The sequence below is a fragment of the Carcharodon carcharias genome, chromosome 13, assembly GCF_017639515.1.
Source record: "Carcharodon carcharias isolate sCarCar2 chromosome 13, sCarCar2.pri, whole genome shotgun sequence".
Taxonomy (NCBI): domain Eukaryota; kingdom Metazoa; phylum Chordata; class Chondrichthyes; order Lamniformes; family Lamnidae; genus Carcharodon; species Carcharodon carcharias.
In genome coordinates, this window is record NC_054479.1 from 83326888 (window position 1) to 83349657 (window position 22770).

General features: G+C 43.3%; 1 protein-coding gene across 3 annotated transcripts in view; it reads left to right on the forward strand.

Annotated features, from left to right (window-relative positions):
- The window catches only part of ntn4 (netrin 4), an 81250-nt gene extending 64630 nt beyond the window's left edge, over window positions 1-16620 (forward strand). For 2 of the 3 annotated variants that reach the window (XM_041202029.1, XM_041202031.1), the window contains 3 exons: window positions 550-618; window positions 4588-4758; window positions 15563-16620. In XM_041202029.1, the coding sequence (XP_041057963.1) occupies window positions 550-618; window positions 4588-4758; window positions 15563-15696 (374 nt within the window). In that variant the 3' untranslated portion in view covers window positions 15697-16620. The remainder of the gene's footprint in view (window positions 1-549; window positions 619-4587; window positions 4759-15562) is intronic. The other variant, XM_041202030.1, reaches the window with a different exon arrangement.
- Window positions 16621-22770: the final 6150 nt, after the last annotated feature.

A 22770-nucleotide genomic window follows, 5' to 3' on the forward strand; every position in this document is an offset into this window, starting at 1 on the left:
ACAGTGCTAGTCACTTAAGGACCAGAATCTGATGATTGATCATTGTATTGAAAAACTACTTAAATCATCATACACCATTCAATTATGACATTTGAAGTTGGCAAGATCTTTCAAACTTACCTGTCAAAAGATTCCTGACTCCACAGCAGCCTTTCTTCAAGGTTCACAATGTACTTACCTGATATGGTTCCTACAGTCTTCAGGAACCCACCTGCCTCGATGAAAATACCAACATCGGGAAAAATTGCATTTGTAGCAGGCATTTAATTGGGGATCCTGACTTCACTTTACGTGAGCATTCACAACCACCCATGATTCCAGGCCTGGGGAAAATGGGGTCTGTCGGGAATGGCCTGGTAAGTTTAAGATTGAAGCCCTGCATGCCTCTTGATACGGGTTCACTCAGCATTGGGAGGGGAAAATCCAGCCCAACGTTTCTGTTGGGAATATTCTTTTCCCCCCAATTTGTTTAGTCTCCATCAAATCTCAAACACACAAATGGACCTAATGCTTTTCCCTCTGAGCTCATATTTTAACTGTTTCTTTCAGGAAAGTGTGAGTGCAGAAACCAGATCTTGGGAAATCCCAAAGTCTTCTGCAACATGAAGTATACATTTGGTGAGTTGTGGAGATAATTTTATCATTATTCAGTCCTCGAGATTCAAAATACTGAACCTGATTCCAACAGGAATTGCAGTATGGGCAGATCTTCCCACCAGCCCCGCTTGGGAAAAGTGTCCTAGAAATGCCCCCCCACCATGGTATGCCCTTACCAGGCCTCAGCAGAACTCTCACCAGCTGAAGTCCTCTGGGAAGCCCCCTAGTTTTTAAAAAATAATTGAATCCAGATGTGCTGGATACTTTCCTGAGATATCAGGCTGGTTGTTTTCTAAGCTGAAGACTGCTGGAACTCCTTCAGCGCAGAGCAGAATGTGGGCACCTCAGGGGAGGGGCAGGCTTGTGCTACTTGGCCTCTCTATACTACATCAAGGTTGGCAGAGCCAATAAAGTTCTGCCAAGTCACCTTGAGATGCAGCTGATCCCATTCTCATCATTCAAGGTGAGTGCCACTTCACCTCACTTCTACTGGCAGAGCTAGCCTTTAAAATTTGCACAGCCTCCTCCAACCCCAATATGCACAGGCTCCATAACATGCCTTGTGTGAAGAAACCATTTTGCTGAACCATTTCCCCAATTTTATGCTTTAAAGAGGGTGTCATAGACACAACCAGGGCATTCGGGGAGTGAGGAGACCTGAAGTTCTGCATTCTGCATTGTCTGATCCAGGTTTCAGAACTGAAATTGGCTTCACTCCTGGTTTACCCAACAGACTGAGGTTTGCCAATCTCGGATCACTTACATGGGAACACCAGAATAGATTCACTGGGATTGAGCTCCTTTACTTCCTGCTCAGAGGGTCTCTGTGGAGATCGCGCTCTATCCCAACCTGGTGATGAAGAGGAATTAATGTGGTTGTGACTGAGAATCTATTGATGGTGGCAAAAAAATAAGGTGAATGTAAAGTTCAATACTAATAGCCTGTCGCAGTAGCCAAGGTTTAAGAGTATTCAATTGCATTTATATAGCAACATTAACAGAAAAAAGCATTCCAAAGCACTTCACAAAGGATACAAGTGATGGCTAAAAGTTTGGTCAAAGACGCAGGTTTTAAAGAGCATGTTAAAGGAGGCGAGAGACATGGGGATGCTAAGAGGATTAAGGAGGGAATCCCAGAGCTTCAGACCTTGGCATCCGATGATACAGCCAGCAATGATGGAAGGCAGACCAGGGTTGAAGGAGGGGGTAGTAGGACTGGAGGAGGTTGCAGAGATGAGGAATGGGTGAGATCATGATGTAATTTAAACACAAGGGTAAGAATTTTAACTTTGAAGCATTTGAGTTCTGGTCAACAAAGACAGGCATGATGAATGAACAGGACTAGTGCAGGATAGGGTACAAGCAACAAACTCCAACCTGTGTCCTCAATCCTAATGGACAGAAAAACAAACACAGATGGCAATTCTTAAAAATTTCATTGCACATTTGCGAGGAAAAAGCTTCTTTAATCAAAACATTATGAAATGATTTTTAAAAAATGGAATCCAAGAGTAACAGATAAAATCTGTTTGATGTTCCCGATGGGATTCAGTGAGAGTAAAACATTTCCTGATTCAGATTTTCCCATCATTTCCCTTTAATGAGACATCGAGAGTGTTTCCATGAGCACATCGCGACAGAATTTGGTAATATCCTTCATTCCTATGTTTAAAAAAATTCCTGTAGATAGTTGAATAATTTGCAGTCTTGCCTGGAGTGACTGCTATGAACTCACAAACATAACACTACATATTGTTCATTAGGGTTACTGTATAAATTCATGTAAAAGTCAGTCTCAATTATAAGTTGACCCCATGACTTTTGGCATTAAAAAACTAATTTTTTATATACGTCACATAAAAGTTGACCCTAGTTTCTCCAGGGTTTCAGACCAAAATATAATCCTGGAGCTGTTAATAATTCGATTTCATGCATAAATACTAATAAAAATGAATACTGGTAAGTAAATTCTTAAAACATTCAGATGGTTCAGTTTCATTTGTATTTATTAATATTATTATTTTGGTCAGATTATGAATGACATACCATGTTGTGCTGGTGCCTCAACTTTTTACAATTTATATAAATTACTTGGATGAAGAGTCCAAAGGTATGGTTGCTAAATTTGCTGATGACACAAAGATAGGTAGGAAAATAAGTTGTGAAGAGGACATGAGGAGGCTACTAAGGGACATAGATAGGTTAAGTGAGTGGGCAAAGATCTGGCAAATGGAGTATAATGTGGGAAAATGTGAAATTGTCCATTTTGGAAGGAATAATAAAAGGAAACAAATTATCTAAAAGGCGAGAGATTACAAAGCTTTGAGATGCAGAGGGATATGGGTGTCCTAGTGCATGAATCGCAAAAGGTTAGTATACAGGTGGGGCAAATAATTAGGAAAGTTAGTAGAATGTTATCATTTATTGTGAGGGGAATTGAATACAAAAGTAGGGAGGCTATGTTTCAGTTCTAAAGGGCATTGGTGAGACCACATCTATGTAAAGTATTGGTCTCCTTATTTAAGGAAGGATGTTAATGCATTGGAAGCAGTTCAGAGCTAGTTTACTTGACTAATACCTGGAATGGGAGGGTTGTCTTATGAGGAGAGGTTGGATAGGTTAGGCTTGTATCCGCTAGAGTTTAGAAGAGTAATAGGCAACTTGATTGAAACATATAAGATCGTGAGGGGTCTTGACAGGGTGGATGTGGAGAGGATGTTTCCTCTTGCGGGAGAATCTAGGACTAGGGGCTACTGTTTAAAAATAAGGGGTCGCTCGCTTAAGACAGAGGAGGAGAATTTCTTTCTCTCAGAGGTTGTGAGTCTTGGAACTCTTCCTCAAAAGGCAGTGGAAGCAGAGTCTTTGAATATTTTTAAGGCAGAGCTAGATAGATTCTTGATAAGCAAGAGGGTGAAAGGTTATTGGGGGTAGGCAGAAATGTGGAGTTGAGGTTAAAATCAGATCAGCCATGGTCTTATTGAATGACAGGGCAGGCTCAAGTGGCCTACTCCTGCTCCTAATTCATATCTTCATATGTTCGTAATTAATTACTTACCAAGAATGAATGTGAATTCTTCAGTATTGTTGGTTTTTACTTTATTCCATTGTGACCATCTTTCTTGGATTTCACTTGGGCCCAAATCAAGCTAACGTGCCAACCACTCAAAAATGTCACAAGTGTAAAGGTCGACCCCATGACCTTTGGCCTAAAAATTGGTCTGCAAAATTCGACTTTTTCACGAGTATATACGTTAGATGATGATTTATTTAAGACATTGATGCAAAACATATAACCCAAAAGAAAATAGCAACAAGTGGAGGCACCCACTCAATTGATATCACTCTCACATCTAAGGTAGATCATTGCATTCCAAAGACTTAAGCACAAGATCCAGGCAGACATCCCAGTACAGTACTGAAGGAGTGCTGATCTGTCAGAGGTACCATCTCGTGGATGCAATGTTAAGCTAAGGCAGTATCTGCCCTCTCAGTTGGATGTAAACATCTAACAGCACTATTAAAAGAGAGGCCAATTCACTTGGGACTGATATTTATCCCAGGTTATCTGTTTTGGGATCTTGCTGTATATGAATTAGATGTCACATCTGCCTACATTATAGCGATGAATACACTTCAAAAGGACTTTATTGGCTGCAAAGCACTTTGGGATGTCCTGAGGTTGTGCTACATAGTTGCTATTTAAATGCAACTTTCTTATTGTACATCAGTACAGTCATTGCCCTTTCTCACTCTTAAATAGCAGGAATAATATCAGGAATAATGGACACCCAGGAGTAATTAGAAATAGCTTCTTAAATCATCCTTCAAACCTTGTGTTGTGCTGACTGCCCTGAAATTATTCCTGTGCACTAATTTTCCAAATTATATACTTCCTATGCAGAACTTGTTATTCTGAAGCACTTTAGTGTACTGTCATGTCAGGGTGAGCTGGTTGAATGGTTGTCTATTAATTCCCTTTCATTGCCACAGTCCTGAAAGTAAAGATTCTCTCAGCTCATGACAAAGGCTCACATGCAGAGGTCAATGTGAAGGTCAAGAAGGTGTTGAAACTGACAAAGTTAAAGATTCACCGGGGCAAGCGAGTGCTGTACCCAGAATCCTGGACAAACCGAGGCTGTACCTGCCCAGTACTAAATCCTGGTAAGAAACATGTCAACAACAGAACACGCAACACAAACATATCACCGTCCTGCTGAATATTCATTGCTGATGTAATACAAATGAACCCACAATGCCAGATTGACAGCAAAGACATGAGCAGAGCTGTGCTCTAATCAGTCCTCCCCTCTGGAATCAGTGATGAGTGGGAATAAAGGAATGTCTTTGTACGACACTAACAATCATTAGTGTTATTGTCTCAATGCTGAGAGTCTAGGAGCTGTGAGGGAGCAAGGGAATTTTGGTGTCCCCATGCAGATAAATCACTAAAAGCTAACGCATAGGTTACCAAAATTGGCGTGTGGGGGGGGCAAGGCCTGTTCGCCGATACGTAAAATGACATGGGATGACGTTGAGTGGAACCCCTGATGTCACAGCGCCTCATTTCAATTTTCAGGTTGGCGGGGGCACAGCCGAATCACCTGTGCACCTGCTGACCTGTCAACGACCTACTGAGGCCATTGAAAAACTAATTGAACTAGTTAATGGACCTGCCCGTCCAACCTTATGTTGGTGGGCAGGCTGGGAGCCATGGCGGGCTTCAGAAAAAACATGAAACCTCATCCATTGGCGGGATGAGGTTTCATGTCGGTTTTTAAAAATTTAATAAAAGTTTAATTAAAAGTGATGGACATGTCCCAACTCATGTGACAGGGTCACATGAGGGGACATGTCAGGAAAATTTTATTTATCTACATTTACCATTTTTATATTTAAAGCTGATCTCCCTGAGGCAGCACTTCGCCTCAGGGAGATGAGTGTGCTTTTTCACGCGCATGCACAAAAGAGTGCACTCCTGACTTAGGGAAATTCCCCTCCCCCCAACCCCCCAGCCCACACAGGGAGCACATAAGGCTTCCTGATGGATGTCACGCTTGGTGGGCCTTAAATGGCCCGCCCACATAATATAGTGATCGCAGGCGCACCCACACACTCCCGCTCCTGAACTTCCCCCCCAACGGGGGGAAAATTCTTCCCCAAGAGTAGAAAATGATGCTTCAGTTGTACAAAGCCTTAGTCAGACCCCATCTGGCATAACTGTGTTCAGCTCTGGGTACTCAGCTCAGGAAGGTTACGAACATACAGATGAACATATGTGATAGCAGTAGAAGTAGGCCAAATGGCCTTCAAACCTGCTCTGCCATTCAATAATATCATGGCTGATCTGTTTGCCTTTTGAGTTTCACGTTCCCATCTACCCCCAATAATCTCTAGTTGCCTTTCCTAACAAGAATCTATCTACCTCTGCCTTAAAAATGTTCAATAACCTCGTCTTCTGAGACATAGAGTTCCAAAGTTTCACAACCCCCTGAGAGAAAAAATTTCTCCTCATTTCTGTCCTAAAAGGGTGATCCCTAATTTTAAAACAGTGCCCCTGGTTCTGGACTCACCCACAAGAGGAAACATCCTTTACACAGAATTACCTGGAAAAACTCAGCAGGTCTGGCAGCATCGGTGGAGAAGAAAAGAGTTGATGTTTTAAGTCCTCATGACCCTTCGACAGAACTTCTGTCGAAGGGTCATGAGGACTCGAAATATCAACTCTTTTCTTCTCCGCCGATGCTGCCAGACCTGCTGAGTTTTTCCAGGTAATTCTGTTTTTGTTTTGGATTTCCAGCATCCGCAGCTTTTTTGTTTTTATCCTTTCCACGTCCACCTTGTCAAAACCATTCAGGATCTTAAATACTTCAATTAAATCACCCCTCACTCTTCTAAACTCCAGTGGAAACAAGCTCAGCCTGTACGACCTTTCCCCATAAGACAATCCACTCATTCCAGGTATCAACCTAGTAAACCTCCTCTGAACCGCCTCCAATGTATTTACATCATTCCTTAAATAAGGAGACCAAAACTGCACACAGCGTTAGAGATGTGGTCTTACCAACGCCCTGTATCACTGAAGCATAACATCCTTACTTTTATGTTCAATTCCTCTCATAATAAAGGATAGCATTCCATTAGCCTTCTTGATTACTTGTTGTACCTGCATACTAACTGTTGCGACTCATGCACAAGAACACCTAGATCCCTCTGCATCTCATAATTCTGTAGTTGTTCTACATTTAAGTAACATTCTGCTTTTTTAATCTTCCTGCCAAAATGAACAACTTCACATTTCCCCACGTTATATCCCATCTGCCAGATTTTTGCCCAGTCATTCAACCTATATATATCCATCTGCAAACTCGTTAGGCATTCTTCACAACATACTTTCCTACCTATCTGAGTCATCTGCAAATTTAGCTACCATGCCATTGCTCCCCTCATCTAAGTCATTGATGTAAATTGTAAATGTTGAGGCCCCAGCACAGACCCCTGTGGGATTCCACTAGTTACATCCTTCCAATCAAATAAAGCCCATTTATGCATATTCTTTGTTTTCTGCCAGCCAATCTTCTATCCAGGCTAATATGTTACCCCCTACACTATGAGCTTTTATTTTCCACAATAACCTTTGATGAGGCACCTTATCAAATGCCTTCTGGAAATCCAAATACAGTACACCTAGAGGCCCCCCTTTATCCACGGCACATGGTACTCCTTCAAAGAACTCCAATAAATTGGTTAAACATCATTTCCCTTTCACAAAACCATGCTGACTCTTCCCAATTACCTTGCATTTTTCTAAGTGTCCAGCACTAACTTCTTTAATGATTGATTCTAATAACTTCATCATGATAGACATCAAGCTAACTGGCCTATAGTTTCCTGTTTTCTGCCTCCCTCCCTTCTTGAATAGAGGGGTTATATTAGCTATTTTCCAGTCTGATGGAACCTTTCCAGAATCTAGTGAATTTTGGAAAATTGACATCAACACATCTACTACCTCATTAGCCACTTCTTTTAAGATCTTTGGATGAAGTCCATCAGGACCCGGAGATTTGTCAGCCCACAGAGCCAGCAGTTTGCTCAGTACCAGTTCCCAGTGATTGTAATTTCACATCTTTCTCCTGATTTACAATTATTCCTGGAGTGTTTTTTGTATCCTCTATTGTGAACACAGAAGCAAAATATTTGCTCCTTTCATTCACCATTTCCTTATTATCTGCTATTAACTCCCCATTCTCGATCTCTCAAGGACGAACACTCACTTTACTTACTCTTTTCCTTTTTAAATACCTGTAGAAACTCTTGCTATCCATTTTTACATTTCTAGTTAGCTTCTCTCATACTCTAATTTCTTTCTCCTGATTAACCTTTTAGTCATTCTCTGCCATTCTTTATCTTCTGACCAATCATCTGACCTGCCACTCCTCTTTGCGCAGTTATATGCTTTTTCCTTAAGTTTGATGCTTTTCTTGACTTCTTTAGTTAACCACAAGATGGTGGGTCCTCCCTTTAGAATTTTTCTTTATAGTAGGAATATACTTATTCTGAATACTCTGAAATATCTCCTTAAATGTCTGCCACTGCTTCTCTGTTGATCTATCCCCTAGCCTAGTATCCCAGTTCACTTCAGCTAGCTCGGCTTTCATGCCCACATAGTTGCCGTTATTTAAGTTTAAATTACTAGTTTTAGACCCATTCTTCTCCCTTTCAAACTGGATGTAAAATTCAATCGTATTGTGGTCAATGCTACCAATGCCTTTACTCTGAGGTCATTAATTAACCCTGTCACATTACACAATACCAAGTTTAATATAACCTGCTCTCTGGTTGGTTCCAAATGTGCTGCTCTACAAAACTACCTCGAAAACATCTTATGATCTCCTCATCCAGGGCCTGTAGACCACTCCCATTAATGACTCCTTTTCCTTATTATTCCTCATCTCCACCCAAACCAATTCTACATCCTGATCTCCTAAACCAAGGCCATCTCTAACTATTGTACAAATGCCATCCTTCATTATCAGTGCTACCCCTCCACCTTTACCTAGCTTTCTATTCTCCTTGAATATCATTTGGCTCTCAATATTCAGGACCCAATCCTTGATATCCTGCAGCCATGTCTCCGTAATGGCTGTCAGATCATGTTTATTCACTTCAATATGCACTATCAATTCATTTACTTTATTCTCAATGCTACATGCATTCGGATCTAGAACCTTTAGTTTTGCCTGTTTCTTCTTTTTGTAACATCTAGTCTTGATTGTTGGTGCATTCTTAGGTTTTTTCTCTCTGTCCCTTCCTGCCATTCTCTGACCCTCATTTCCCATATCACTATTTCCCTTTCTTACCTTGTCTCTACTCTTTGATATACCACGTCTTTCTATATTTGATCCCTTGCCCCACTTCCCTAGTTATACAGTTTGTGAGAGCACTGGTCCCAGCACAATTCAGGGGCAGACCGACCCAATGGTACAGCCCCCACTTTCCCCAGTACTGGTGCTAGTGTCCCACAAACTAGAACCCACTTCCCCCACACCAGTCTTTGAGCCACATCTTCATCTCTCTAATTTGCCCTATGTCAATTTGCATGCGGTTCAGGTAATAATCCAGAGATTACTAGGTTCTGCTTTTTTAATTTAGTGCCCAGCTCCTCATACTCTATGCAGAATCTCTTTCCTAGTTACCTACATGGACCATGACAATTGGATCCTCCCCCTCCCACTGTAAGTTCCTCTCCAGCCCTGAGCAGATGTCCTGAACCCTAGCACCAGGCAGTTCTTTGCTGCAGAGAACAGTGTCAATCCCCCTCACTATACTATCCTCCACTACCACTATGTTCCTTTTTGCTCCCTCCACTTGAATGCCTTCCTGTACCACGGTGCCAAGGTCAGTTTGTTCAACCATCCTGCAGCCCCTGCTCTCATCCAAACAAGCTAAGAACCTCAAACCTATTGGACAATTGCAGAGGCTCACACTCCTGCTCTCCTGCTCTCTGGGTCCCCTTACCTTCGTCACTAAAAGTCAAACCCTCCTGTCCCTGACCGTTGGCCAAATCACAAGACCCTATCTTAAGTGGTTTGTCTGCGTCCTGGTACAAAGCATCCAGGTAACTTTCCCCCTCCCTGATGTGTCACAGAGTCTGCAGCTCAGCCTCCAGCTCAATGACTGTGAGCCGAAGTTCCTCGAGCCATAAACAGTTACGCGTTTGCCCTGGAACATACTGGCACCCAGGAGTTCCCACATGCTGCAGCCTTGACACATCACCTGTCTTGCCATCCTTAATGTGTTTTCATTAATTAGTTAATTATATTATTCACTTAATTATTTTTCTTTTTTATATATTTTATTAACTTTGCCACAATTTGTATAATATTTTAAACCTTAATAATAGAATAGACCTTAACCACTTACCAGATACTCACTCCTTTTCCTGTAGTAAAGTAAGAACGAATTCCTACAGGGTGCGAGAGGTAGAAAAAGCAACAGAAACTGAACACTTCCTTCCTCCCCCTCACTGACTCCCCCAGTCACCAAACTCAGGTTTGCACTCAGCTTCCTCAGCTGCACTTATTTGCCTATATTGGTCTTGGAGGGGTGCATTGCAGATTTACCACAATGATACCAGGATTCAAAGGGTTGAATTATGAGTGCAGGTTAAACTTTGCTTATATTCCTTAATGTCTAGAACATAAGAATGTAAGAAATAGGAGCAGGAGTAGGCCATATACCCCCTCGAGCCCACTCCGCAAAGAAGATTGAGGAGTGATCTAATCAAAGTATTTAAATTGTAAAAGAATTAGATTAGGTAGCTAAAGAGAAACTATTTTGTCTGTATAGGGGAATTCAGAACAATCTTAAAATAAGAGCAAGTCCATTTAGAATTTTTTTATTTGTATGACTGGGGAAGCAGGTATAGATTAATGTTGAGGTTAACAATCCATTCAACGGCTTCAGCTGCCACAGTGTGAATGGTGGTGATGCACCAGGAATGGATCTCTCAGGGCAGGAGTTCAGTATGTGGGCGATAGTCTGACTTGGATGGGCCATGGCCACAATTCGAGCTGCTCCTCATGTTCCACTTGTGGAGCATGAGGCCATATCTCCCCTGACCCATCCTCAAGCAGTTGAGGGTTGTCCAGATTTTGGTTGAAACCTGGGACTTCACCGCTTGGGTCAGTTATCAGGTTGTGGTTGGTAATGTTTGCAGTCAGCCAGGAGGTATGCTATTGAGAGGTGAGGCTGTCTCAGTTTGTAAGGTGTAGAGTGTGTTCCAGTAGGGAGTATGGAATTTCAGACCAGTGTATAGGTTTTTTGAGGTCCTGGATCAGTGGGAGTGCTTTGTTAGCTGTCAGACAGTGGTGCTCCTTGAGGAGGATGTTTTTCCTGCGGACCTCAAGAGATTCAGTATGTGCTGGCACAAGAAGGCACTTGAGCTGCGTTAGTCTTAGCATCCCAGAAATAATCCCAATGCCTTCTCGGAGGTGAATACCTACACGTTTGTAGGGTGGCTCCTGAGCCAGGTTGAGCAGCAGTACTGTGCTGTTGGATAGACTAGGGTGAGTGAATAGTGTGCAGTGTGTTAACTCTGCTGCCCCAGTTTGTTCACACCAGCTACACTGAATTACAGAATCACAGAGTGCAGAAGAGGCCCTTCGGCCAACATCACACATTGGGGACCTCGACAACAACACTGCTAGAAAACAACTGTCAGACTGGGCCTCCGTGCACGTGTTAAAAATCATGTATGATGCAATGCAGTCTGGACTTTCTATTCCTCCAGGCAGAAGAAGGACTACTCACCTGGCCTTTGCTTCATGATCCACGACAGCAACGTCTGACCACTGATGTCCTCCTGACAAGTGCTGCCCATCTTTGTCTATTCCCAACATTGACAAAACCTCACTCACATCAACTTTGAATTACCACCCATAAGCTCAGAGCCAAAACCACACAAGAATTTGTGCGAAGACAACTGGGATACTTGCAGCAGGTACATAGAAACCACCTTTAACCAGATCCAAGTCCTTCCTGAAAACTACACCCACTTTACTCAACTTCTCAAACTAGTAGACACCAAATTACTTCCCTTGAGCTTCAGAAAACCTTTCATCCCTTGTTAGTCCCCAGAAAGTGAACAGCCCCTGGAAGAATACAGGGAAAATGAAGACCCCAACGTGTCAACAGCATTCCTCAGGCCCCTTGATGAAGGACACCTTCATGCGATGTTGGGAAATAGTGGAGAGCATTAACTTAATACATTCAAGTCGAAAGGCATGGAACCTCTTCTGACGCCAGGGAGCAGCCGAGCAACAACCACACCAGCGATCCAGACTCAATGCTGATGCCTTCGCTCCACAATTCCTAATAAGCTCCGAGATACCAGCCAGCTGGGGAGATAAGTGGATGGTAAAAATAGTCCCGATGTAGTCGCTCAACACTGCCCCAGAGCAGACAGACTTCTCTTACACACAGGCCCTTACACACAAGCGGAAGTGAACAGTGCCCTGATGACAATCAAGTCAGGCACAGCAGCAGGAGTTGATGGGATTTAGTCAGAATTCCTAAAGAACATTGGACCACTGGGAAGGAAGTGGCTAGGAAAGCTGTTTACCAACATCCACAGTACAGGCACCATTCCAAATATCTGACATTAATCCAAGATAGTGACCATTACCAAGCCAGGGCTGCCCCTCCACAACCCATGCAGCTGCTGTCCCATCACCATGCTCTCAATAATATATGAGGTCCTGGAAAGCCTCCTGCTAAACAAACTGAGTCCCACTCTGGATGCCCCCACCCCTCCCCAAACCTCCCCAAGAGGCAGCTTTTCACATCAATTGCTCCGAGCAGGTCCTGACACTAACCTTGCATATTGAGACCTGTTCTCCAGAAGGCCTGAAGACAGGAATGGCAGTCATTGATTTACCCTGGGCCTATGACACAGTTTGGCACACAGGCACGCTGCTGTGTGAAAACTCCATGAATAGCAACCGACAGCTCTGTTCATACCTTGGAGATCAAATCAGCTGCCCAGGCATTCAGGAATGAAATCAGGAAACACCTTTTCACACCATGGCTGGTGGAAATTTGGAACTCTCTCCCCAAAAGGCTGTGGATACTGGGATCAACTCGAGCTTTGAACACTGAGGCTGGTGGATTACTTTTAATTAAGGATATTAAGTGATATGACACAAAAGTAGCTTAATGGAGTTGAGGTGCAGATTAGCCATGATCTAATGAATGTCGAAACACTCTCAAATGGCTGAATGGCCTCCTCCTCTTCCTAATGTTCCTATGTCTTCAGCTGAAGTGGGGTTAGAAGGTAAGGGATAATTAGACAAGCGTGAGCAGATGTAATTCAACCCCCACTTCAGTTTTAGTCATACATGCTAACATTAGTGTCTGATTTCCAAATCCACATTTCTAATAGGAACTGCCTATGTAAACCTGTCATGCTGTTATTACACCCTCACACCAGAGATGGCACTGCTCAAGGGTTTAATTACAATATTAAAAATAATTTCAAGGCTTTAAGAAATATGTTGCATTAATTAAGCCCCTGTTGGCATAGGACTTCAAACAGACAGTGAGTTTTGTGTCTGCTGATTCAGTCTCAATTTGTCTTGAGTGATCTACTTTGCTAATTGGAACTTGCCTTATACAATGAGATTCACAGATGGCAGGAGAATCCAGGGGCTAGGGTTGTGCCAGGACCAAAAACCGAACCCTTCCCTCACACCGCTCCCCACTGCCCCCAAATTTACTGGGTGTGACTACGCTTTATAAAAACTTATGGATAGGAAACAGGGATAAAAAGCCCCAATTTCAAGCATGCCCGAAATACATTGGACTTCCTTTTGAGTCGGGCAGTTCTTTAGCATCCCTGGTGGCTATTTAAAAAGGCATAAGGCCCCTTGCATATGTTAATGAGGGGCCTTAAACCTATTTTGGATCCTTTCTGCCAAACCGGGCCTGCTCCGTGAAGCTTTTCCTGTGCTAGCACATGGCCACCATTAAAAATTTTTTAAAAGGCTCACAGTTTGATGTGGAGCAATAGATGAGGTAGAAGTGCTCCTCCCCACTACACCGCAGTCCAGAAGACTGGAGTCACTCCGTGAATGTTCCTGCTCCTTCCCCACTATCTAAGAGCCAAAGCCAGTGGGAAATCAATCTCTTGGAAATGAGTGAACAGCCTCTGGCTTGGGGTCACGATGGGTTTACCCAAAGTATTTAAACAAGGACTGCAGTCCAATTTAGGAAAACATCAAGTCTCCCAGTTCAGAAGATAGTTGGTTACGTTACATGCCCAAGAGTGGACATTGGCCAGTTAATTAACTACCCATTGAACTCTTTCTATCAGTAAGTGACTTTGAGCCAGCACCGAGCTGAACCTTCAACGAACCTGACAATGAACGTAAGGAATTGGACTAAGATCAAGTCAGGCCCAGTTCAAGCCTCTAGTTTAAATTAGACTGGATCAAACGCAATTGAACTTTGCCAAGCAGCCACTTCAGGGCTGTGCCCTCATTCCCCATGAGATACTGCACCATTTTGTAAGACATAAAAAATAGGAGCAGGAGTTGCCCATTTAGCCCCTCGAGCCTGCTCCACAATTCAATAAGATCATGGCTGATCTGGCTGTGGCCTTAACTCCACTTTCCTGTCTGCCTCCTATAACCTTTGACTCCCTTGTCGATCAAAAATCTGTCTAACTCAACCTTGAATATATTCAATGACCCAACCTCTACTATTCACTGGGAAGAGAATTTCAAAGATGAATGACCTTCTGAGAGAAGAAAATTCCTCCTCATCTCCATCTTAAATGGGAGACTCCTTCTTTTAAACCATGTCCCCTAGTTCTAGATACCCCACAAGGGGAAACATCTCTCTCAACATCTACCTGTCAAGCCCCCTCAGAATCTTATACGTTTCAATAAGATCACCTCTCATTTTTCTACACTCCAATGAATATAGGCCCAAACTGCTTAATCTTTCCTCATAAGACAAATCCCTTCTTCCCAGGAATCAGCCTCCAATGTAAATCTCTTCTCCAATTCTTCTCGAGTTCTCTGCTTGAAGACAGGCCCTTCACCAAACCACAACAAAGCATCATGATTTTTCAGTACAGATAGGGCAAGGATGCAGGCCCACATTTACCTCAGCAAAACCCCGCACCGTTGGCATTAATCTGATCTACTCAGTAGCTGTCTAGCCAATTGAGCTATCTAGCCCTCTCCAATACAAGTATATCCATCCTTATATAAGGTCACCAAAACTGTACACAGTACTCCAGGTGCAGCCTCACTAAGGCCCTGTACATCTATAACAAGCCTTCCCTACTTCTATAATCCTTGCAATAAAAGCCAATGTTTCATTTACCTTCCTAATTACTTGCTGTACCTGCATGCTAACTTTTTGTGATTCATGGACATGGACACTCAGATCCCTCTGTACCCCCAGCATTCTGCAGTCTCTCTCTATTTAAATTATATTCTGCTTTTCTATCTTTCTTGCCAAAGTGATTAATCTCACATTTTCCTACTTTACACTCTATCTGCCAATTTTTTGCCGACTTTCTTAACCTATCTATATCCCTTTGCAGACTCTTTGTATCCTCCTCACAACTTGTTTTCTTTGTATATTCAGCAAATTTGCCTACCTTACACTCAATCCCTCCATCCAAGTCTTTAATATAGACTGTAAATAGTGGAGGCCACAGCACTGATACCTGTTGCACTCCATTAGTTACAATTTTCCAATATATAAGTGACCCATTTCTCCCAAATCTCTGTTTCCTGTCTGTTAACCAATCCTCTATCCATGCTAATAAACCACCCCCAAGATGTATTAACAATCAAATGACGTTGGTTTTATTCCTTAAATCACGCACAGGAAGCATTAATCCTTCTCCCAGTCATGAGCGCTGGCATTGACCCTTATCTTTCACTCTTAACAGGTACAGAGTATCTTGTAGCAGGGCATGAGGATGTTCACAGTGGCCGACTGATAGTCAACATGAAGAGCTTCGTCCAGACTTGGAAACCAGATCTAGGCCGGAGAATGGCGCACATCCTGAGAGCAAAATGCTAGTAGTGCCTGTTGTTTTACACCAGGATGATGTTTCCCAATGGTATTGAGCAGGTCTCTGTCCTAGGGGAATCTGTAAGCCAAGGATTGTTACGTTAAAGCTCCAAACAGAATGGTTGCACATCTAAGTATCTGCTGCGCTGGTTGTGAACCAAAGTTGGCCTTGAATTCTTTTCTTTCTAAAAGAAAACTCTTGCTTTTTTTATATGTAATAACGCACTTTATTAGCTGACGGGTCATGATGGAGGAGAGATTATTACATACACGACTTGAAAAGTTAATGAGTTATGGGTGACAGGAGATCTACTAGCGTTAATCCAGCTGTACCACCCCCCACTCCTCAATTTGTAACATTGACATAGACTTTGAATCAGAAGGACTCAGGGGGACTTTACTTTAGGAGAGTTTTGTGCATTTACAAATCACAGAAGAAAGTCAATTGGAATGTTTTGACCTGATAATTGCCTGTTGGCTTCTTTCATGTTGATATCAAGGACTGATCCTACAGACCAAGAATAAGTGAAATTGGACACTTCAGAATGTTCATCAGAACACAGGACCGTTGCCTTTTGTGGTGAGAAAGTGTCCTCAAACGGTGTCATTTCTCTAATTTTAAGTCCCCCTATACCACTGGACTCAGTGTCTAACATTAAACGTTTTCTGCAAATGAATGATAGTTTTATGTAGATGTACACCTTATGCACTGGACCTTAAAAGGGAAAATTGCAGTGTTACATGATAATACGATGTGTAGACTTGGAACAATAATGTATAGATATGTGTATGCACTTAGCAGTCCTATGGATTTGCAAAAATTGACATTTTGCCATTTATTTTTTATTTCTTAAGTTACGCAATAAAATTGACAAAGCTGTACAGTTGCTGAATCCTCTCTGCTCGATTCAATAATAAACTATAGGCCTGAAATTCCATCTTGTACTGGCAATATTCTTGGTGTAGCTCCAGGTGGGAAAAGGTTCGGAATTGGGGCAAATTCAGTCCTGTGGAGAGGAGGCCAGGTTTTTTAATGGGTGTAGCTCTATTACCAGCATCTCATGTCCCCACCTTGAAAGGGACATGGCTCAGGAAAATATCAGGCTTCCTGTCAACTAATAGGCCCAATAGAATCTGCCAAAGAGCTACGAGCTGCGACTTCAGAATGCTGCAGGGAGCAGGAGGCCGATTCTGATCACCCTGTTGGAATGGCCCAATCTGTCATCATCATTGTGGATCTTAGATGTGGTCGTCATGGATCTGGTCTTACAGATAATGCTGGAGGTTAGGCTGTTGGTAAACTCTAACTTTTATTGAACATTATACTAACTCAGTGCAACACAGACTCAGCACGAGGCTCTACATAGAACTATCTCTCTATGCTCTGTTGTCATATGATCTTACGTCACTGATGATATAAACTATATAGTAACATATTTAATATTAACCCTTTATACTACACCCAATAGCAAATTTGAGCAGCTCCATTTGGGGATCCGTCCTTTCCTGAGAGGCCTGTTCCCATAGCTACACCTGCCGTGTTGCAGTGACCTAGGAGTCACCTGGTTTTCCAGCCCTCCATCAGCAGGCTGACACGAGTAGAATAGGTATTCAGCCCAAATGTGTTAATGCAGCATGTCTGCAATTTGGGATTGTGCAGAGGTCCTCAGCTCAGAGGTCATGGGTTCTGCTTTACTTTGTTTGTAATTGAGGGGGGAGGGGGAGGTACAATTGGGATTTTAGCCCCAGTGTTTTCAATGTAATAAATTATAAGGAAAAGAACTCAACATCTCAGTACAACTCCTCAAATATACCTTGCAGTTAAACCAAGTATTAAAACATGTACACTATTTAAGAATAGAAAGAAATGCTGTAGCCTGCTTCCCTCCATCTGACCAATCAGGCACCTCAACTCCAATTCCCTACCTTTGCTTCACATACCTCGATACTCTTACCCAGCAAAAATCTGTCTCTAGTATCATTGAGTGGCAAGAAGGCAACTGGCTTGTATTCCTCCGAGTTTAGAACTTTGTGATGTAATCTAATGAAGGTGTTTGAAATATTAGTTTGATAGTCTACAGAGAAACTATTTCCTCTTGGGATGGGGAAGTCCAGAACAAGAGGACAAAATCTTAAAATTAGAGTTAGGCAGTTCTGGAGTGAAATCAGAAAGCACTGCTTCACACAAAGGGTGTATCTGCAACTCTCTCCCCTGAAAGGCTATGAATGTTGGGGCGATTCACTCAAAACAGAGATTGATAGATATTTGTTAAGCAAGGGTATTATGGATATGGGTGCATGGAGTTGAGATACAGATCAGTCAGGGTCTTATAGATTGGTAGTACAGACTGGAGGGGCTGAATGACCGCTGTCTGCTCCTAGTTTTCTGTCAGTACCACAGTAAGGATGCTTCATCAGAGGACAATTACAGAATTCCTGGAAAGAATCAAAAGTTGCAACAGCAATGAGAATCCAACAGCTTCATGGTCACTTTTACTGAAACCATAGTCAATTCAAATTCTCAAACTGCCATTGCGGGATTATGAACTCACTGGATTATTAGTTCAGGCTTTTGGATTGCCAGTCCAGCAGCATAACTGTTACGTTACCTGTCCTTCTGCAATATATAAATGGGTTTTAGTTCTAACTGCAGTTAAGACATAAGACATGGATGAGCAGAATAATAACCTGAACTAATCTTCAATAAGTGTATGATTACTGGTAGACAATGATTGGATGCTTTGGGGAACTCCTAAGTATTTAAGGGGTATGAAAGCAAAGTGGTCATGTTACTGGACTAGTAATGCAATCCAAAGCCAAGGGCTCAAATCCCTGCATGGCAACTGAGGGAATTTTTTTTAATTATTTGTTTCTGGGATGTGGGCATCACTAGGCTAGCAATTATTGTCTACCCCTAATTGCCCTTGTTCAGAGATCATTTTTAAGCATCAACCACATTGCTGTGGGTCTGGAGTCACATGTAGGCCAGGCAAGGTATGCAGATTTCCTTCCCTAAAGGACATTAGTGAACCGGATGGGTTTTTAGAATAATCAACAATGGTTTTATGGTCATCATGAGACTTTTAAATCCTGATATTTATTGAATTCAAATTCCACTGTCTGCTATGGTAGGATTTGAACCCCAGTCCCCAAAGCATTACCCCAGGTCACCAATCCAGTGACAATACCACTACACCATCCCGGTAAGTTCAGTTAATTCATAAATCTGGAAGAAAATGCTAGCCGCGTTAATAATGACCATAAAACTACTGGATTATCATAAAAGTCCACAAGGTTTAGTTCAGGGGAGGAAATCTGCAGTCTGACTTTGGCCCATCATGTTTGGACCCAGTTCTCCCAATGAGTAATTCATCAAGTACCATCTCCCTGCCTTCTCCACATAACCCTGCACATTCTTCCTTTTCAGATACCTGGTCTGGCCTGCACATTATTTCAGATCCACAGCAATGTGGTCGATTCTTAACTGCCCTCTGAAATTGCCTAGCAAACCACTCAATAGATGTTACATGAAGTAGCATTGTGGATGCCCCTACATTACACAGGCTGCAGCAGTTCAAGGAGGTAGCTCACTACCACCTTCTCAAAGACAATTGTGAGAGGCACCAAGTATCAGCGATAGAGTCCAAGGCTTAATTAAAAATTCCAATAATGTAACCATTATGCTACCATACCTGTTTTAACCCTCTACTTATGATAAAGCTGCTCTAATTTGGCTATTAAGTGAAAACATTTTTTTTAAATTATTTCACAGGATGAGGGTGTCACTGGCTGGACCAGCGTTTATTGTCCATCCCTAATTGCCCTTGAGAAGGTGGTGGTGAGCTGCCTTCTTGAACTGCTGCAGTTCATGTGGTGTAGGTACACCCACAGTGCTGTTAGGGAAGGAGTTCCAGCGAAGGAATGGCGATATATTTCCAAATCAGGATGGTGTGGGACTTGGAGGGAAATTGCAGGTGGTGTTCCCATGTATCTGCTGCCTTTGTCCTTCTAAGTGGCAGAGGTTGTGGGTTTGGAACATGCTGTTAAAGGCGGCTTGCTGAGCTGCTGCTTCGTGAGTGGTTGTTGAAGGTGGTGGTGCCAATCAAGCAGGCTGCTTTGTCTTGGATGGTGTCAAACCTCTTGAGTGTTGATGGAGCTGCACTCATCCAGGCAAGAGGGGAGTATTCCATCACACTCCTGACTTGTGCCTTGTAGATGGTGGACAAGATTTGGGGAGTCAGGAGGTGAGTCAGCATGTTCCAAACCCACAACCTCTGCCACCTAGAAGGACAAAGGCAGCAGATACATGGGAAGACCACCTGCAATTTCCCTCCAAGTCCCACACCATCCTGATTTGGAAATATATTGCCATTCCTTCGCTGGAACTCCTTCCCTAACAGCACTGTGGGTGTACCTACACCACATGAACTGCAGCGGTTCAAGAAGGTAGCTCACCACCACCTTCTCAAGGGCAATTAGGGATGGACAATAAACGCTGGTCCAGCCTCTGATCTGCTCTTGTAGCCACAGTATTTATATGGCTGTTCCAATTCAGTTTCTGGTCAATGCTAACCCCCAGGATGTTGAAAGTGGGGAATTCAACGATAGTAATGGCATTGAATGTCAAGGGACGATGGTTAGATTCCCTCTTGTTGGCTATGGTCCTTGTCTGGTACTTGTGTGTTGCAAATGTTACTTGCCACTTGTCTGCCCAAGCCTGGATATTGTCCAGATCTTGCAGCATTTGGGCATGGACTACTTCAGTATCTGAAGAGTCACAAAAGGTGCTGAACATTGTGTAATCATCAGTGAACATCCCCACTTCTGACCTTATGATGGAAGGAAGATCATTGATGAAGCAGCTGAAGATGGTTGGGCCTAGGACACTACCCTGAGGAACTCCTGCAGTGATATCCTGGAACTGAGATGATTGACCTCCAACAACCACAACCATCTTCCTTTGTGCTAGGTATGATTTCAACCAGCAGAGAGTTTTCCCAGATTCCAGTTTTGCTAGGGCTCCTTGATGCCACACTTGGTCAAGTGCTGCCTTGATGTCAAGGGCAATCACTCCAACTTCACCTCTTGAATTCAGCTCTTCTGTCCATGTTTGGATGTTTGCACTAAGACTGTAATTAGGTCAGGAGCTGAGCGGCCCTGGCAGAACCCAAACTGAGCATCAGTGAGCAGGCAATTGCTGAGTAAGTGCCGCTTGATAGCTCATGACACTTTCCATCACTTTGCTGATGATCGAGGGTGGACTGATGGGGGTGATAATTGGCTGGGTTGGATTTGTGCTGCATTTTGTGATCAGGACATACTTGGGCAGTTTTCCACATGCCAGTGTTGTAGCTGTTGTACTGAAACAGCTTGGCTAGGGGTGCAGCTAGTTCTGGAGCACAAGCTTTCAGTCAGGGTCCATAGCCTTTGCTCTGTCTAGTGCCTTCAGCCATTTCTTGATGTCATGTGGAGTGAATCAAATTGCCTGAACACTGGCATCTGTGATGCTGGGGACCTTAGGAGGAGACCGAGAAGGATCATCCACTCAGCGCTTCTGGCTGAAGATTGTTGCAAATTCTTCAGCCTTATCTTTTGCACTGATGTGCTGGGCTCCCCCATCATTGAGGATGGGATATTTGTGGAGCCTCCTCCTTCATTGAGTTGTTTAATTGACCACCACCATTCACGGCTGGATGTGGCAGGACTGGAGAGCTTAGATCTTATCCATTAGTTGTGGAATCTATGGAGCTCAGTCTATTGCTTGCTGCTTATGCTATTTGGTACGCAAGTAGTCCTGTGTTGTAGCTTCACCAGGTTGTCATTTTTAGGTATGCCTGGTGCTGTTACTAGCATGAACTCCTCCACTCTTCATTGAACCAGAGTTGATCCCCTGGTTTGATGGTAACAATAGAGTGGGGGATATGTCGGGCCATGAGATTACAGATTGTGTTCGAATACAATTCTGCTGCTGCTGATGGCCCACAGCGCCTCATGGATGCCCAGTTTTGAGTTGCTAGATCTGTTCGAAATCTATCCCATTTAGCACGGTGGTAGTGCTACACAACATGATAAAGGGTTTCCTCAGTGTCAAGGCAGGACTTCGTCTCCACAATGACTGTGCAGTAGTCACTGCTACCAATACGGTCATGGACAGATGCATCTGCGGCAGGCAGGTTGGTGAGGATGAGGTCAAGTATGTTTTGTCCTCTTGGTCCCCTCACCACCTGCTGCAGAACCAGTCTAGCAGCTATGTCATTTAGGACTCAGCCAGCTCAGTCAGTAGTGGTGATACAAAGCAACTCTTGGTGATGAACATTGAAGTCCCCCCCCCAACCCAGAGTACATTCTGCACCTTTGCCGCTCCCAGTGCTTCCTCCCAGTGGTTATCAACATGGAGGAGCACTGATTCATCAGCTGAGTTGGGGCAGTGAGTGGTAATCAGCAGGAGGTTTCCTTGCCCATGTTTGATCTGATGCCATGAGACTTAATGGGGTCCGGAGTCGATGTTGGGAACTCCCAGGTCAACTCCCTCCCAGATGTATACCACTGTGCCGTCACCTCTGGTGGGTCTGTCCTGCCAGTGGGACAGGACATACTGAGGGATGGTGATGGTGGTGTCTGGGACATTGTCTGTAAGATATGATTCTGTGAGTATGACTGTGAGACAGCTTTCCCAATTTTGAAATAAGCCCCCAGATGTTAGTAAGGAGGGCTTTGCAGGGTCGACAGGTCTGGGTTTTCCGTTGACGTTTCCAGTTCCAACACCAGGTGGTCTGACCAGTTTCATTCCTTTCTGTAGACTCTGTAGCAGTTTTGATATAATGGAGTGGCTTGCTGGGCCATTTCAGAGGGCATTTAAGAGTCAACCACATTGCTGTGGGTCTGGAGTCACACATAGGCCAGACCAGGTAAGGATGACAGATTTCCTTCCCTAAAGGGTAATAGTGAACCAGACAGGTATTTATGACAATTGATTCATGGTCACTATTACTGAGACTTGGTTTTTAATTCCAGATGTATTAACTGAATTTAAATTCCACCAGCTGCCAAGGTGGGATTCAAACCCAGAGCATTAGCCTGGGC